At 42.1% G+C, this 18,674-nt stretch overlaps 1 protein-coding gene across 1 annotated transcript in view; it reads right to left on the reverse strand.

Annotated features, from left to right (window-relative positions):
• LOC106568526 (electrogenic sodium bicarbonate cotransporter 4) overlaps positions 1–18,674 on the reverse strand; it is a 58,966-nt gene that overhangs the window by 35,242 nt on the left and 5,050 nt on the right. The window contains exons 4-6 of the mRNA XM_082974594.1: positions 7,708–7,837; positions 7,022–7,182; positions 6,140–6,303 (exon numbers count right to left, since the gene is read on the reverse strand). Coding sequence (XP_082830720.1) covers positions 6,140–6,303; positions 7,022–7,182; positions 7,708–7,837 — 455 coding nt within the window. The remainder of the gene's footprint in view (positions 1–6,139; positions 6,304–7,021; positions 7,183–7,707; positions 7,838–18,674) is intronic.

Genomic DNA, 18,674 nt, shown 5'->3' on the forward strand with positions numbered 1-18,674 from the left:
ACAATTGTTTACAGACACATTATTTCAATTAAAATTCACTGTATCACCATTCCAGTGGGTCAGAAGTTTACATTCACTAAGTTGACTGTGCCTTTAAACAGCTTGGAAAATTTCAGAAAATGATGTCATGGCTTTAGAAGCTTCTGAGAGGCTAAGGAAGGAGACGTGTTTGGTGTGAAAAGTGCAACTCAATCCCAGAACAACAGCAAAGAACCTTGTGAAGATGCTGGAGGAAACAGGTACAAAAGTATCTATATCCACAGTAAAACAATTCCTATATCAACATAACCTGAAAGGCCGCTCAGCCAGGAAGAAGCCACTCCTCCAAAACTGCCATAAAAAAGCCAGACTACAGTTTGCAACTGCACATGAGACAAAGATCATACTTTTTGGAGAAATGTCCTCTGGTCTGATGAAACAAAGGGAACTGTTTGGCCATAATGACCATCGTTATGTTTGGAGGAAAAAGGGGGAGGCTTGCAAGCCGAAGAACACCATCCTAACCGTGAAGTACAGGGGTGGCAGCATCATGTTGTGGGGGTGCTTTACTGCAGGAGGGACAGGTGCACTTCACAAAATAGATGGCACCATAAGGCAGGAAAATTATGTGGATATATCGAAGCAACATCACAAAGCCCTGACCTCAATCCTATAGAAAATTTGTGGGCAGAAATGAAAAAGCGTGTGCGAGCAAGGAGGCCTACAAACCTGACTCAGTTACACCAGCTCTGTCAGGAGGAATGGGCCAAAATTCACCCAACTTATTGTGGGAAGCTTGTGGAAGGCCTCCCGAAACGTTTGACCCAAGTTAAACAATTTAAAGGCAATGCTACCAAATACTAATTGAGTGTATGTAAACTTCTGAACCACTGGGAATGTGATGAAAGAAATAAAAGCTGAAATAAATCATTCTCTCTACTATTATTCTGACATTTCACGTTCTTAAAATAAAGTGGTGATCCTAACCGACCTAAAACAGGTACTTTTTTCTAGGATTAAATGTCAGGAAAAACTGAGTTTAAATGTACTTGGCTAAGGTGAATGTAAACTTCTGACTTCAACTGTATGTATAAGATATAATTTAATTGCCAAAGCTATTGTTAAATGTTCTTGGTTTGCCAAGCAATGTGTTTAGCTTTAGTGAGGGTTGGGTGTCTAGATAGATTATTTCTAGCAAAATACACTGCTCAAAAAAATAAAGGGAACACTTAAACAACACAATGTAACTCCAAGTCAATCACACTTCTGTGAAATCAAACTGTCCACTTAGGAAGCAACACTGATTGACAATACATTTCACATGCTGTTGTGCAAATGGAAGACAACAGGTGGAAATTATAGGCAATTAGCAAGACACCCCCAATAAAGGAGTGGTTCTGCAGGTGGGGACCACAGACCACTTCTCAGTTCCTATGCTTCCTGGCTGATGTTTTGGTCACTTTTGAATGCTGGCGGTGCATTCACTCTAGTGGTAGAATGAGATGGAGTCTACAACCCACACAAGTGGCTCAGGTAGTGCAGCTCATCCAGGATGGCACATCAATGCGAGCTGTGGCAAGAAGGTTTGCTGTGTCTGTCAGCGTAGTGTCCAGAGCATGGAGGCGCTACCAGGAGACAGGCCAGTACATCAGGAGACGTGGAGGAGGCCGTAGGAGGGCAACAACCCAGCAGCAGGACCGCTACCTCCGCCTTTGTGCAAGGAGGAGCAGGAGAAGCACTGCCAGAGCCCTGCAAAATGACCTCCAGCAGGCCACAAATGTGCATGTGTCTGCTCAAACGGTCAGAAACAGACTCCATGAGGGTGGTATGAGGGCCCGACGTCCACAGGTGGGGGTTGTGCTTACAGCCCAACACCGTGCAGGACGTTTGGCATTTGCCAGAGAACACCAAGATTGGCAAATTCGCCACTGGCGCCCTGTGCTCTTCACAGATGAAGCAGGTTCACACTGAGCACGTGACAGACGTGACAGAGTCTGGAGACGCCGTGGAGAACGTTCTGCTGCCTGCAACATCCTCCAACATGACCGGTTTGGCGTTGGGTCAGTCATGGTGTGGGGTGGCATTTCTTTGGGGGGCCGCACAGCCCTCCATGTGCTCACCAGAGGTAGCCTGACTGCCATTAGGTACCGAGATGAGATCCTCAGACCCCTTGTGAGACCATATGCTGGTGAGGGTGGCCCTGGGTTCCTCCTAATGCAAGACAATGCTAGACCTCATGTGGCTGGAGTGTGTCAGCATTTCCTGCAAGAGGAAGGCATTGATGCTATGGACTGGCCCAGACCTGAATCCAATTGAGCACATCTGGGACATCATGTCTCGCTCCATCCACCAACGCCACGTTGCACCACAGACTGTCCAGGAGTTGGCGGATGCTTTAGTCCAGGTCTGGGAGGAGATCCCTCAGGAGACCATCCGCCACCTCATCAGGAGCATGCCCAGGCGTTGTAGGGAGGTCATACAGGCACGTGGAGGCCACACACACTACTGAGCCTCATTTTGACTTGTTTTAAGGACATTACATCAAAGTTGGATCAGCCTGTAGTGTGGTTTTCCACTTTAATTTTGAGTGTGACTCCAAATCCAGACCTCCATGGGTTGATAAATTGGATTTCCATTGATTATTTTTGTGTGATTTTGTTGTCAGCACATTCAACTATGTAAAGAAAAAAGTATTTAATAAGATTATTTCTTTCATTCAGATCTAGGATGTGTTGTTTAAGTGTTCCCTTTATTTTTTTGAGCAGTATATTATCTTGTATTTCCCTCCTGCAGTAGATCCATCTGGTCTGGAGCCTCAGCTGCCTATTGACAGACCCAGCCAATGTAAGTCGTCTTTTGTATCATTTAGCTACCTATTTCCTAATGAAATTCAAATGTGTTCATGAACATTAACCCCTGATTTATTATTCATCTTGTGTGGAATTGTTTTACTGACTCTCTGTCTCTGCATTATCCACAGGGTAACTGTCAACTTGTGAGTCTGCAGGGGACACTGGAGGGGAAGGAATCTGCATTGGAAGTATCAGTTTGATGTTCATGAACATTAACCCCTAATTCTTCATCTTATGTGGAATGTCTCTGCATTATCCACAGGGTAACTGTCAACTTGTGAGCAATGTTCGTTCAAAAATGTTCAGTCACTGAGCAAATTTCAGGTCTGCTGAGCGCGTTTACTGTAAACACTGCAGCTGTACCTGCTTTAAGTTAGTTTTAACAATGGTCAAGTAGGCTACTGTGGCAATTTGATCATAATGTAGGCCTCCCAGAGTGACCTACCATTAAAAAAAACTATGGAGAAAATGCATCCGATAACATTTTACATGGAAATAGCTGTTCTATCATTCAGCCTACAGTAGCAGCCAATGTGTGGTGTTCAATCTAGGCCTACATTCCATGAGACTTTTGAGAAGAAAATAACATGCAGGGCTTGACATTAACCTGTTTATCTACTTGTCCTTCAGACAATGAGGAGGTGACTGAAAATGTTGTTGTGTTGTTTGATGCAAGAAACCACTTTACAAAATAAAATGCATCATTATTCCCACACCATTATTACAGAGAATCAGGCAAATTATGCAAATTATGCTACCTCCTGCCTATTGGCTACTTAGCTTATTAAAGCCTCTCTCAAATTACCTGATTTGCTTTTCAAAGATAGAAATGCAGGAAGCAATCACTTCCTCATTGCTGACAAGAAATGATTTATACTTGTGCTAATAACTCATTAACTAGCAAAGGATATGAGCAAATGTACAAATGTGTACACGTTGCTACATGTAGCTCTCAATTTGATCTCAAAATAAGGCCATCTACTGACGACCGCTCATGCTGTAAAAACAGTCCAGTTCAAAGTGAATGGCACAGATCCATATATGGCAATGGTCTATTTGCACAGAGGCCTAATGCAGCTCTGATTGGTTATGGCGCACAGGTCTGTGTAGATTAGAGTAAGGTTCTGTGTCGTGCCTGTCAATGCAATAGAATCCCACTCTGATGTGTTCTACCTACAATAAAATATCTTTCATAGTTAGTTTTGTATACTAAGTCATAGTTTGTTTGTTTCGGTATGCTGCATTGAACGTGGCTAATATTGCGTTGATACGATCACAATTCCCACAGTAAAAGGAAATGTTAATAGTGTTAACTAACGGGGAAAACTCTAGAATGGCCACGGGGAAAACTCTACAAAGTTAAGTGAAGCTTAAGAAGTAAAATGTTCCATTCATTAAAATACATGGCAACATATATTTATAAAATATATTTTGGAATATATTTTACTAGCTACCACAATATGCTGTCAAAATATATTTTCACAACATATATTTAAATATAAACATATATGAAAACATATATAAACATATATGTCCATATATCTTTGTACAAAATATACGTAAATACAGTGGCTTGCGAAAGTATTCACCCCCTTGGCATTTTTCCTATTTCGTTGCCTTACAACCTGGAATTAAAGTAGATTTTTGGGGGGTTTGTATCATTTGTATCATTTGATTTACACAACATGCTTACCACTTTGAAGATGGAAAATATTGTTTTTGTGAAACAAACAAGAAACAAGACAAAATAACTGAACTTGAGCGTGCATAACTATTCACCCCCCCCCCCCCCCCCCCCCCCAAATTCAATACTTTGTAGAACCACCTTCAGTCTCTTGGGGTATGTCTCTATAAGCTTGGCTCATCTAGCCACTAGGATTTTTGCCCATTCTTCAAGGCAAAACTGCTCCAGTTCCTTCAAGTTGGATGGGTTCCTGCTGGTGTACAGCATTCTTTAAGTCACTTCACCAATTTGGACTATTTTGTGTATGTTTATTACATGAAATCCAAATTAAATTTAATTTAAAAAAAGAATTCATTACAGGTTGTAATGCAACAAAAAAGGAAAAACGCCAAGGAGGGCGAATACTTTTGCAAGGCACTGTATATACACGTTGTTAATATATATGTCAATATATAATTTTTCCGTATGGGGTAGTATAGTATTCTACAGTATACTACAAAATTCTATAGTAAGCACCACACGATCAAGGGATACTACAGTGTAGAGCATAGTATTCTACAGTATACTACCAAATTCTATAGCAAGCACTACACGATCGAGGGATACTACAGAGTGGAGAATAGTATTCTACAGTATACTACACAATTCTATAGTAAGTACTACATGAAGGATACTACGGTGTGAAGTATAGTATTCTACATTATATTACAGTTTACTATAGAATTCTAAACTGTAGTATTTTTATATGTGGGATAGTAGACATCTCCAACCCATCTATGTGGTTAAATATAGCTTTAGTTATTGTGTGAATGTGTGTCTTTGAGTGGCCGATTAGACCTAATGATCATTACCCCCAAAGCTGATTATTGATGTGGGGACAAATTAATATGCAGGGAAAGAACAGGAAAATACCTTGGTTAGGACACACACACAAACTCATCTTGTTCACCCTACAATCCACAAATTGACACACTGTGTACTGGGAGCTCTTGAAAGTACAGTGTGACCAAAGTTTGCACGCAATCACACACAGTAATCCAACATACTGTATCTCTACTGGTTTATGAGGTTAGATATGTCAATTAAAACACCTATCTCTATGAGGATCATAGATAAGAAAAAGGGTGAAAGAGTATTAGTTTGTATGTATACGTGAGTGTTAATGGATCCGTGCGTTGAGTGTGTGTGTGTCTATGTGTCTGTGCTCTTGAGTGTGTGTGTGTCTATGTGTCTGTGCTCTTGAGTGTGTGTGTGTGCGTGTACACTCACGCAGGCGGGCAAGGCTGCCTGACTTGGCGCGTAGGTCTTCTGTAGAACGATGGAGGCCAGAGGCTGAACTAGGACTACGACTGAAGTTAGTACGGCTGGCATTATGAACAGACTGGGGACTACGGCCTAGAGAGAGAGACGGAGTAAGGAAGGAGCGAGGGAGGGAGAGAGAGAGATAGGAGAGAGAGAAAAGAGAAATGGATGGAGTGAACAAGAGATGGTGAAAGCATTTGTTAAAAGAGGAGAGAAATTATTATTGTTGTTTTAGTCAAATCAGCATGATAGAGATGAAATCAACAAGATCACTCAACACATGCACACACACACACACATGCACGCAGACCTACAGATGCACACACTCACTGGCGGGGCAATTGTTTGATTTGCCCATGTCGGCTAGTGAGCGATGCATGGGTTTCTTATGCTGGTGGCGATGTTTCCGTAGCAACACGAAGCTGACCTTCTCCCTCAGCTCTGGACCAATCAGACCATCAGCTACTTGGCGATCCACAATTTCATCTGGGGTCAGGGGTGAGAGTTCAAGGGTAAAACATAGAGAAACAGAGTGAGATATAGAACAAACGGGTTGCAGGTGTAACTGGTCACAGTGAGATCAGAGTGGTCTCAATCCCAGATCAACCCCTTACCCCCTATCCACTTCAGAGGAGGCTGGTGGGAGTGGCTATAGGAGGACGTGCTCATTGTAATGGATAGAATGGAATCAATGGAACAGTATCAAACACATCAAACATATGGACCCACATGTTTGACTTCGTTGCATTAATTCCATTCCAGACATTACAATAAGCCCTATAGCTCCTCCCACCAAACGCCTCTGATCCACATCCACCTGGCCTATCAGAGGGCAAGATGAAGCTTTACTATATTGCTTACACCTATCAAATTTTCTCGGATCTCCACAGGTGCACAGGAACTATGGGTTGATTTTAGAAGGGAACATAGCCCGGGTCACACTAACCTAACCTAGGAGGCGTAAAATAAGTGCCTGAAACTAAATCCCCTGCATACTGGTCTTGACAATAAGAAGAAAAGCTGTCGGGGGAGGTTCTCTTCTCCACTGTTCAACCAATCCAGTCAATTTGGAGGAGGATGGAGTGTTATCTTGTTAACGTCCAAAAGTGGAAGTCTCGTCACAGGTTCTCTTTCCATTTCCCCTGAAAACCACAACATCAGGTTGTTGGGGACTTGGCAAAGGGTCACACAGACACACACTCACCCACTATCTCTGGCAGGGAGTATCCCTCCAGATCCAGCAGTACACTGCCAGTCTGTATACAGGTCCTCAACTCAAACAGACTGTGGAGGGTCAAGGTGGACACATGGGGCTTACTCCACCTCTCTCCTCCCTCCTCCACCTTCTCCTCAAACTTCACCCACCTACAGAGAAGGAGTGAGAGGAAGAGAGACAGAGAGATAGAGAGCGACACACACACAGAAAAGAGAGTAAGGTAGAGAGAGCAGACAGGAAAATGCTATAGAGGAATACGAAATACTTTCTGCTGGACTCAAATATGACAATTTCCTGTTTCTTCAAAAGCCAGAGGGTGTCGTTTTTGTTTCACCGCTTAATTCCGTTCTGGCTCTGCTGTGTATGCATGTGCATTATTGAATGTTTGACATATTGATTGATTGGTCGGTCAGCTGGTTTATTGCCTCCCAGCCTGCGACCTTGAGGGATGCTGGGTTTGACCTCTAACCCCCAGAGTCATAGAGGGGAGTCAGATGTAGCCCACTGTAGGGCTCTACTGCTAACACTCTTCTAATGAAACTATCTACAGGTCCCCTACTGACAACTCCCCCAAATCCCACCCAAAGCCCCCCAACAATCCCAAACTAATGAGGGCAAACACTCCAGGGTGGAAACACAAGGGTTGAAGTGTGTGTTTGTGTGTGTGTGTGTACCTAGCAGACTCTTTCCACTCCATATCATCTCCATCGTGTTGCAGTGTGTCCATCTCTGTGAAAAGAGTCGGCGTTGGCAAGTCATCATCTTCACCCAGGATGTAACGCAGCCTCTCCGCCGCCGGGGACACTTGGAAATGGAGTTCAAACACAAGAGAATAACTATCAAACCAAAGAAATTGAATTTGAAAATATACTGTATCTACTGTATGTATCGAACACTTTTACTTACAGTGTGTGTGAGTTCTGTATAGGATATTCTTCTTTGATGTACGGTGGACAGATAGTTGCTGCAGCTTTGGATTGTCATGACAGTGTGTACTAAACCATTTACTCAGACAAATCAGACATTTTATAGAATCTGTGTTTGTTAATTTGTTTATCTATTTGTAAAATGTATAGCCTGCAACTGTAACTGAATAGAACTGGAAAACTGTAGTGTTCCCAAGACTGTCTCAGAATTTCCTGTCGGTGGAACAAAGCAATTAACATGCTCCTAGCCCAGGGCTCTGATAACTGGCATCACACCACTCGTCTGCATGGGTGTGTGTGCTGTGTGCTGTATGTGTGTCTGCGTGTGTCGTTCCTCTTCTGATGGTCCTAGCTTACTTTGATCCTGTGTGAGTTCCCTTCCACCCCAACCCAAAACAACACCACTAATCTCTAACGCTCTTACCCCTGTCAGTCACAGAGTCCCAGTGAAAGCTGGTAAATAAATACCCCCTAATCCCCACTCACCCCTCACCCCCTTTATACAGTCAATGAATAACCTCCCCCCTTTCTGCCCCCCCATCTGGTCCATACATTGATTCCCTGAAATGCCAAATGACATGTGACTGATACATAGCAAAAACATCTGCATACATACTGTACACACTTCACACAATATACTCTGTAAATTAGTGTGGTGTGCTGGTGTGTTTACGTGGTATTTCACTTTCAGAACCCATATCTGTGCTACGGTTTGAGGATAAGAAGTGGGTGTGTGAATGTGTGAAGTGTGTGTGTACATGTGTGTTTGTGTGTGTGTGTGTGTGTTGATCTGCTCCTTGGCAGCAGTAGTTTTTAATCCCAGTGGTCTGAGGTACAGGAGCTCACAGACAGATGGGAGGGAGGGAAGGGTTGGTATGTAATGTATGCAATGTTCCTGATGCAAGCCAGAAAGATAAGTCACGAGCTTGATGACTTTCATCATGTTGGTTCTGGATTGAATAAAACCCACACAAAAACGAAGCAAGTATTTGATATGATTCTGTTAATCTCTTTGTTGCCTACAGTATAAAACTATTGGTATTGAGTTGCTAAGATAAGCATCACAGTGCCTAAGAGCACTACCCAAGAGTCAGCGCGTGGTAACAGCACATGGACAGACCCTGTCTCTAAGAGGGTTTACTGAGGACAGACAGACAGACCCTGTCTCTAAGAGGGTTTACTGAGGACAGACAGACAGGCCCTGTCTCTTTTTATTTACATTTTTTTATTTCACCTTTATTTAACCAGGTAGGCAAGTTGAGAACAAGTTCTCATTTACAATTGCGACCTGGCCAAGATAAAGCAAAGTAGTTCGACACATACAACAACACAGAGTTACACATGGAGTAAAAACAAACATACAGTCAATAATACAGTAGAAAAATAAGTCTATATACAATATGAGCAAATGAGGTGAGATAAGGGAGGTAAAGGCAAAAAAAGACCATGGTGGCGAAGTAAATACAATATAGCAAGTAAAACACTGGAATGGTAGATTTGCAGTGGAAGAAAATGCAAAGTAGAAATAGAAATAATGGGGTGCAAAGGAGCAAAATAAATAAATAAATACAGTAGGGGAAGAGGTAGTTGTTTGGGGTAAATTATAGATGGGCTATGTACAGGTGCAGTAATCTGTGAGCTGCTCTGACAGCTGGTGCTTAAAGCTAGTGAGGGAGATAAGTGTTTGCAGTTTCAGAGATTTTTGTAGTTCGTTCCAGTCATTGGCAGCAGAGAACTGGAAGGAGAGGCGGCCGAAGGTGTCGTGTCTTTGGCTATGCCGGATTAAGTGATATGACATGCTAACCTATAAAATCCTTTCTCTGTAATTAATATTACCTGATTAAGCTAATCATGTAAATGTAATTAACTAGAAAGTCGGGGCACCACGGAAGGACGTTTATAGAGCCGTTATCTTCCGAATAAACTCTTAAAATACTTAGTTATATTTTACATCGATAGCAGTCAATATTAACCCTTATCTTATTTTCAGTCTCATAATGAAAGTTGAAAATTCTTGGCTATCTTCATGAACCCTGGCTAACAAGTTGAATCAGCAATACAAAATTGGGTTTAATTATTTATTTACTAAATACCTAAACTAATCACACAGAATTACAAATACACCGAATACAAATGATGTCATACATGATGGCTGGTTACACAAAGGAAAGGGGGTTGGGCTTGAATGAAAGAGCGGGAAGACTTAGGAACAAAGAAACAGAAGCTATGCTATCGTAAATACATTATCTTATGCATTCTAAATTACCGACCATTTGGAAAAGGAAAATGCAATAAATATTTACTCTGAGCTGCGCTTCGGTAGATTGGTAATTTAGATTCTGGCCGGGTTGGCCAACAGATCTTCCTGTCCTCGGAAGAATGTCTCTGGTGGTAAATTGGATACGTGGTGGTATCTTTGTCTGTCTGTTAGACTGGATCCGTCGTCCATCCTTTCCTAGCCCCCGTCTACAGCGGCCGCTGCTAACTCAACGGCTAGGAAGTATCACTTCTGTAGTGAATAAGCTCAAAGTTCATACCATTCGCCACCAAAGCTCACGCTGAGGTTGGCTTAGTTCTGTACTTGACGTGTGTCCTTCTAACGTAGAGGCTGCAGACCTCACATACTGGAACCTGGTTATCTTTTCGTCAAAGGCTTATATAGTGGAGAGGGGGAAGGATGTGTTTCATCGTTTATAACCCCTGTCTCTTCACAGGGGTGGGCCACTGATCAAGCAGGGCACTTTCCTTATGAAAACCCAATTCTCTCATTTGGAAGCTAAAATTACATTTAATCTCCTAACAAACAATTTCAATATCAAACATTTCAATTGCATAACAATTCCATGTTACTCTGATAACTAGAGGGTGTATACTTTCTCAGGTACAGTTTATGTCGCCCTGTCATCAGTCATAATGTCTCAGATGACAACCGAACTGACATCCATACTCATTACGGTCCCAAGCATATTTCCAACTGGTTTTATTACCAAAATATGGTTCCTTTTCCCCATTTGTTTGATGTTCCCAGACTCTCTATATTTAACACAGGCTATTCAAGTCCTTCAGTAGGGTCAGAAAGAGAGGGGAAGGGAGAAAGGTATTTATGGGGGGGTCATAAACCTTACCCACAGGCCAACGTCATGACACCAGATTGCATAGCGGAGAAGGTGCGGTGGGATTCGAAATGGTCGGTAATCTGTTTGTTGACTTGGCTTTCAAAGACCTTAGAAAGGCAGGGTAGGATAGATATAGGTCTGTAACAGTTTGGGTCAAGAGTGTCCCCCCCTTTGAAGAGGGGGATGACCGCAGCTGCTTTCCAATCTTTGGGAATCTCAGACGACACGAAAGAGAGGTTGAACAGGCTAGTAATAGGGGTTGCAACAATTTCGCCAGATAATTGAACAGAACATCAAAAAGAACAGAACATCAGCTGACTGGATTTGGGAGAAGGAGAAATGGGGAAGGCTTGGGCGAGTTGCTGTGGGGGGTGTAGTGATGTTGACCGGGGTAGGGGTAGCCAGGTGGAAAGCATGGCCAGCCCTAGAAAAATGCTTATTGAAATTCTCAATTATAGTGGATTTATCGGTGGTGACAGAGTTTCCTATCCTCAGTGCAGTGGGCAGCTGGGAGGAGGTGTTCTTATTCTCCATGGACTTTACAGTGTCCCAGAACCTTTTTGAGTTTGTGTTGCAGGAAGCAAATTTCTGCTTGAAAAAGCTAGCCTTGGCTTTTCTAACTGCCTGTGTATATTGGATATGCAACTTCCCTGAAAAGTTGCATATCACGGGGGCTGTTCGATGCTAATGCAGAATGCCACAGGATGTTTTTGTGTTGGTTAAGGGCAGTCAGGTCTGGAGAGAACCAAGGGCTATATCTGTTCCTGGTTCTAAATTTCTTGAATGGGGCATGCTTATTTAAGATGGTGAGGAAGGCATTTAAAAAAATAACCAGGCATCCTCTACTGATGGGATGAGGTTAATATCCTTCCAGGATACCCGGGCCAGGTCGATTAGAAAGGCCTGCCCGCTGAAGTGTTTCAGGGAGCGTTTGACAGTGATGAGTGGTCGTTTGACCACTGACCCATTACGGATGCAGGCAATGAGGCAGTGATCGCTGAGATCTTGGTTGAAAACAGCAGAGGTGTATTTAGAGGGCAAGTTGGTTAGGATGATATCTATGAGGGTGCCCGTGTTTACGGCTTTGGGGTGGTACCTGGTAGGTTCATTGATAATTTGTGTGAGATTGAGGGCATCAAGCTTAGATTGTAGGATGGCCGGGGTGTTAAGCATGTCCAAGTTTAGGTCAGCTAGTAGCACGAGCTCTGAAGATAAATGGGGGGCAATCAGTTCACATATGGTGTCCAGAGCACAGCTGGGGGCAGAGGGTGGTCTATAGCAGGTGGCAACGGTGAGAGACTTGATTTTAGAGAGGTGGATTTTTAAAAGTAGAAGTTCAAATTGTTTGGGTACAGACCTGGATAGTAGGACAGAACTCTGCAGGCTATCTCTGCAGTAGATTGCAACACCGCCCCCTTTGGCTGTTCTATCTTGTCTGAAAATGTTGTAGTTAGGGATGGAGATTTCAGAGTTTTTGATGGTCTTCCTAAGCCAGGATTCAGACACGGCTAGGACATCCGGGTTGGCAGAGTGTGCTAAAGCAGTGAATAAAACAAACTTAGGGAGGAGGCTTCTAATGTTAACATGCATGAAACCAAGGCTATTACGGTACAGAAGTCATCAAAAGAGAGTGCCTGGGGAATAGGAGTGGAGCTAGGCACTGCAGGGCCTGGATTCACCTCTACATCGCCAGAGGAACAGAGGAGGAGTAGGATAAGGGTACGGCTAAAAGCTATGAGAATTGGTCATCTAGGACGTCCGGAACAGAGAGTAAAAGGAACAGGTTTCTGGGGGTGATAAAATAGCTTCAAGGTATAATGTACAGACAAAGGTATGGTAGGATGTGAATACAGTGGAGGTAAACCTAGACATTGAATGATGATGAGAGAGATATTGTCTCTAGAAACATAATTGAAACCAGGTGATGTCATCGCATGTGTGGGTGGTGGAACTGAATGGTTGGATAAGGTATAATGAGCAGGGCTAGAGGCTCTACAGTGAAATAAGCCAATAAACACTAACCAGAACAGCAACGGACAAGGTATATTGACATTAAGGAGAGGCATGCTTAGCCGAGTGATCATAAGGGTCCAGTGAGTAGTGAGGTTGGTTGGGGTCACGGCGATTCAGACAGCTAGCCGGGCCATGAGTAGCAAGCTGGCAGAAGATGGACTGTTTTTAGCCACCTCGTGCATTTCCGTCGGTAGATTAGTGGGGTTCCGTGTGGTAGAGGGGACCAATCCAATTGGCAAAATAGTTATTGTTATAGTGGCCCAAGAAAATTGTCCGATAGACCTATTTAGATAGTAGCCGATAAGACAGCTAACGATTAGCGGGCCGCAGATGGGCGTTCAGGTTACGTCGCGACGGAGGGGCCAGTTAGATAACTCTTTCGGGCAGATAACGTCGGTAGTCCAGTCGTGAAGGCCCGGTGGGGCTCCGCATCGGCAGTAAAACGGGTCCGGATAGGTGATTGTAGCCCAGGAGTGGCTGATGGAACTCCAGCTGGCTAGCTCCGGAATAATTGATGTTTGCTCCGGGTAAATAATACTTTAAAAAAAAGAAAATTGGTGAGGCGGGTTGCAGGAGAGTGTTTTGAAGTTGAGTTTTTAGAAGAAAAAAAATATTTAAAAAATATATGCGAAGAAAAGATGTAAATATATATACACGGGACACGACAAGACGAGGACAAAGGACGTCTGACTGCTATGCCATCTTGGATAAGATGGGGACGTCTAAGAGGTTACTGAGGACAGACAGACAGGCCCTGTCTCTAAGAGGGTAATTACTGAGGACAGACAGACAAATAGATCCTGTCTCTAAGAGGTTACCGAGGACAGACAGACCCTGTCTCTAAGAGGTTACTGAGGACAGACGTACAGATCCTGTCTCTAAGAGGTTACTGAGGACAGACAGACAGATCCTGTCTCTAAGATGTTACTGAGGACAGGCAGACAGACCATGTCTCTAAGATGTTACTGAGGACAGATATACAGGCCCTGTCTCTAAGAGGTTACTGAAGACAGACCTTGAGGCCCAATTTTTTAATAACAAATGCAATCTAATAGTTCACAGAGGGAGATTGAGAGAAAGAAGCAGAGTGAATCAGAGAAAGAAGCAGAGTGAATCAGACAAAGAAGCAGAGTGAATCAGAAAAAGAAGCAGAGTGAATCAGACAAAGAAGCAGAGTGAATCAGACAACGAAGCAGAGTGAATCAGACAAAGAAGCAGAGTGAATCAGAAAAATAAGCAGAGTGAATCAGACAAAGAAGCAGAGTGAATCAGAGAAAGAAGCAGAGTGAATCAGAAAAATAAGCAGAGTGAATCAGACAAACAAGCAGAGTGAATAAGAGAAAGAAGCAGAGTGAATCAGAGAAAGAAGCAGAGTGAATAAGAAAAAGAAGCAGAGTGAATCAGAAAAATAAGTAGAGTGAATCAGAGAAAGAAGCAGAGTGAATCAGAGAAAGAAGCAGAGTGAATCAGACATAGAAGCAGAGTGTATCAGAAAAATAAGCAGAGTGAATCAGACAAACAAGTAGAGTGAATCAGAGAAAGAAGCAGAGTGAATCAGAGAAAGAAGCAGAGTGAATCAGACATAGAAGCAGAGTGTATCAGAAAAATAAGCAGAGTGAATCAGACAAACAAGCAGAGTGAATCAGAGAAAGAAGCAGAGTGAATCAGACATAGAAGCAGAGTGAATTGGAAAAATAAGCAGAGTGAATCAGACAAACAAGCAGAGTGAATAAGAGAAAGAAGCAGAGTGAATCAGAGAAAGAAGCAGAGTGAATAAGAAAAAGAAGCAGAGTGAATCAGAGATAGAAGCAGAGTGAATCAGACAAAGATGTCTCTAAGATGTTACTGAGGACAGATATACAGGCCCTGTCTCTAAGAGGTTACTGAAGACAGACCTTGAGGCCCAATTTTTTTATAACAAATGCAATCTAATAGTTCACAGAGGGAGATTGAGAGAAAGAAGCAGAGTGAATCAGAGAAAGAAGCAGAGTGAATCAGACAAAGAAGCAGAGTGAATCAGAAAAAGAAGCAGAGTGAATCAGACAAAGAAGCAGAGTGAATCAGAGAAAGAAGCAGAGTGAATCAGACAAAGAAGCAGAGTGAATCAGACATAGAAGCAGAGTGTATCAGAAAAATAAGCAGAGTGAATCAGACAAACAAGCAGAGTGAATCAGAGAAAGAAGCAGAGTGAATCAGACATAGAAGCAGAGTGAATTGGAAAAATAAGCAGAGTGAATCAGACAAACAAGCAGAGTGAATAAGATAAAGAAGCAGAGTGAATCAGACAAACAAGCAGAGTGAATAAGAGAAAGAAGCAGAGTGAATCAGAGAAAGAAGCAGAGTGAATAAGAAAAAGAAGCAGAGTGAATCAGAGATAGAAGCAGAGTGAATCAGACAAAGATGTCTCTAAGATGTTACTGAGGACAGATATACAGGCCCTGTCTCTAAGAGGTTACTGAAGACAGACCTTGAGGCCCAATTTTTTTATAACAAATGCAATCTAATAGTTCACAGAGGGAGATTGAGAGAAAGAAGCAGAGTGAATCAGAGAAAGAAGCAGAGTGAATCAGAAAAAGAAGCAGAGTGAATCAGACAAAGAAGCAGAGTGAATCAGAGAAAGAAGCAGAGTGAATCAGACAAAGAAGCAGAGTGAATCAGACAAAGAAGCAGAGTGAATCAGAGAAAGAAGCAGAGTGAATCAGACATAGAAGCAGAGTGTATCAGAAAAATAAGCAGAGTGAATCAGACAAACAAGCAGAGTGAATCAGAGAAAGAAGCAGAGTGAATCAGACATAGAAGCAGAGTGAATTGGAAAAATAAGCAGAGTGAATCAGACAAACAAGCAGAGTGAATCAGAGAAAGAAGCAGAGTGAATCAGAGAAAGAAGCAGAGTGAATCAGACATAGAAGCAGAGTGTATCAGAAAAATAAGCAGAGTGAATCAGACAAAGAAGCAGAGTGAATCAGACATAGAAGCAGAGTGTATCAGAAAAATAAGCAGAGTGAATCAGACAAACAAGCAGAGTGAATCAGAGAAAGAAGCAGAGTGAATCAGACATAGAAGCAGAGTGAATTGGAAAAATAAGCAGAGTGAATCAGACAAACAAGCAGAGTGAATAAGAGAAAGAAGCAGAGTGAATCAGAGAAAGAAGCAGAGTGAATAAGAAAAAGAAGCAGAGTGAATCAGAGATAGAAGCAGAGTGAATCAGACAAAGAAGCAGAGTGAATCAGACAAAGAATCAGAGTGAATCAGAGAAAGAAGCAGAGTGAATCAGAGAAAGAAGCAGAGTGAATCAGACAAAGAAGCAGAGTGAATCAGACAAAGAAGCAGAGTGAATAAGAGAAAGAAGCAGAGTGAATCAGACATAGAAGTAGAGTGAATCAGAAAAATAAGCAGAGTGAATCAGAGAAAGAAGCAGAGTGAATAAGAGAAAGAAGCAGAGTGAATAAGAGAAAGAAGCAGAGTGAATCAGACATAGAAGCAGAGTGAATTGGAAAAATAAGCAGAGTGAATCAGACAAACAAGCAGAGTGAATAAGAGAAAGAAGCAGAGTGAATCAGAGAAAGAAGCAGAGTGAATAAGAAAAAGAAGCAGAGTGAATCAGAGATAGAAGCAGAGTGAATCAGACAAAGATGTCTCTAAGATGTTACTGAGGACAGATATACAGGCCCTGTCTCTAAGAGGTTACTGAAGACAGACCTTGAGGCCCAATTTTTTTATAACAAATGCAATCTAATAGTTCACAGAGGGAGATTGAGAGAAAGAAGCAGAGTGAATCAGAGAAAGAAGCAGAGTGAATCAGACAAAGAAGCAGAGTGAATCAGAAAAAGAAGCAGAGTGAATCAGACAAAGAAGCAGAGTGAATCAGAGAAAGAAGCAGAGTGAATCAGACATAGAAGCAGAGTGAATCAGAAAAATAAGCAGAGTGAATCAGACAAACAAGTAGAGTGAATCAGAGAAAGAAGCAGAGTGAATCAGAGAAAGAAGCAGAGTGAATCAGACATAGAAGCAGAGTGTATCAGAAAAATAAGCAGAGTGAATCAGACAAAGAAGCAGAGTGAATCAGACATAGAAGCAGAGTGTATCAGAAAAATAAGCAGAGTGAATCAGACAAAGAAGCAGAGTGAATCAGACAAAGAATCAGAGTGAATCAGAGAAAGAAGCAGAGTGAATCAGAGAAAGAAGCAGAGTGAATCAGACAAAGAAGCAGAGTGAATCAGACAAAGAAGCAGAGTGAATAAGAGAAAGAAGCAGAGTGAATCAGACATAGAAGTAGAGTGAATCAGAAAAATAAGCAGAGTGAATCAGAGAAAGAAGCAGAGTGAATAAGAGAAAGAAGCAGAGTGAATAAGAGAAAGAAGCAGAGTGAATCAGACATAGAAGCAGAGTGAATTGGAAAAATAAGCAGAGTGAATCAGACAAACAAGCAGAGTGAATAAGAGAAAGAAGCAGAGTGAATCAGAGAAAGAAGCAGAGTGAATAAGAAAAAGAAGCAGAGTGAATCAGAGATAGAAGCAGAGTGAATCAGACAAAGATGTCTCTAAGATGTTACTGAGGACAGATATACAGGCCCTGTCTCTAAGAGGTTACTGAAGACAGACCTTGAGGCCCAATTTTTTTATAACAAATGCAATCTAATAGTTCACAGAGGGAGATTGAGAGAAAGAAGCAGAGTGAATCAGAGAAAGAAGCAGAGTGAATCAGACAAAGAATCAGAGTGAATCAGAAAAAGAAGCAGAGTGAATCAGACAAAGAAGCAGAGTGAATCAGAGAAAGAAGCAGAGTGAATCAGACATAGAAGCAGAGTGAATCAGAAAAATAAGCAGAGTGAATCAGACAAACAAGTAGAGTGAATCAGAGAAAGAAGCAGAGTGAATCAGAGAAAGAAGCAGAGTGAATCAGACATAGAAGCAGAGTGTATCAGAAAAATAAGCAGAGTGAATCAGACAAAGAAGCAGAGTGAATCAGACATAGAAGCAGAGTGTATCAGAAAAATAAGCAGAGTGAATCAGACAAACAAGCAGAGTGAATCAGAGAAAGAAGCAGAGTGAATCAGACAAAGAAGCAGAGTGAATTGGAAAAATAAGCAGAGTGAATCAGACAAACAAGCAGAGTGAATAAGAGAAAGAAGCAGAGTGAATCAGAGAAAGAAGCAGAGTGAATAAGAAAAAGAAGCAGAGTGAATCAGAGATAGAAGCAGAGTGAATCAGACAAAGAAGCAGAGTGAATCAGACAAAGAATCAGAGTGAATCAGAGAAAGAAGCAGAGTGAATCAGAGAAAGAAGCAGAGTGAATCAGACAAAGAAGCAGAGTGAATCAGACAAAGAAGCAGAGTGAATCAGACAAAGAATCAGAGTGAATCAGAGAAAGAAGCAGAGTGAATAAGAGAAAGAAGCAGAGTGAATCAGACATAGAAGCAGAGTGAATCAGAGAAATAATCAGTGTGAATCAGAGAAAGAAGCAGAGTGAATCAGAGAAAGAAGCAGAGTGAATCATACAAAGAAGCAGTGTGAATCAGAAAAAGAAGCAGAGTGAATCAGACAAAGAAGCAGGGAAATTCAGACAAAGAAGCAGAGTGAATTAGAC

This window comes from Salmo salar, chromosome 01 (assembly GCF_965601325.2).
Source record: "Salmo salar chromosome 01, fSalSal1, whole genome shotgun sequence".
NCBI lineage: Eukaryota > Metazoa > Chordata > Actinopteri > Salmoniformes > Salmonidae > Salmo > Salmo salar.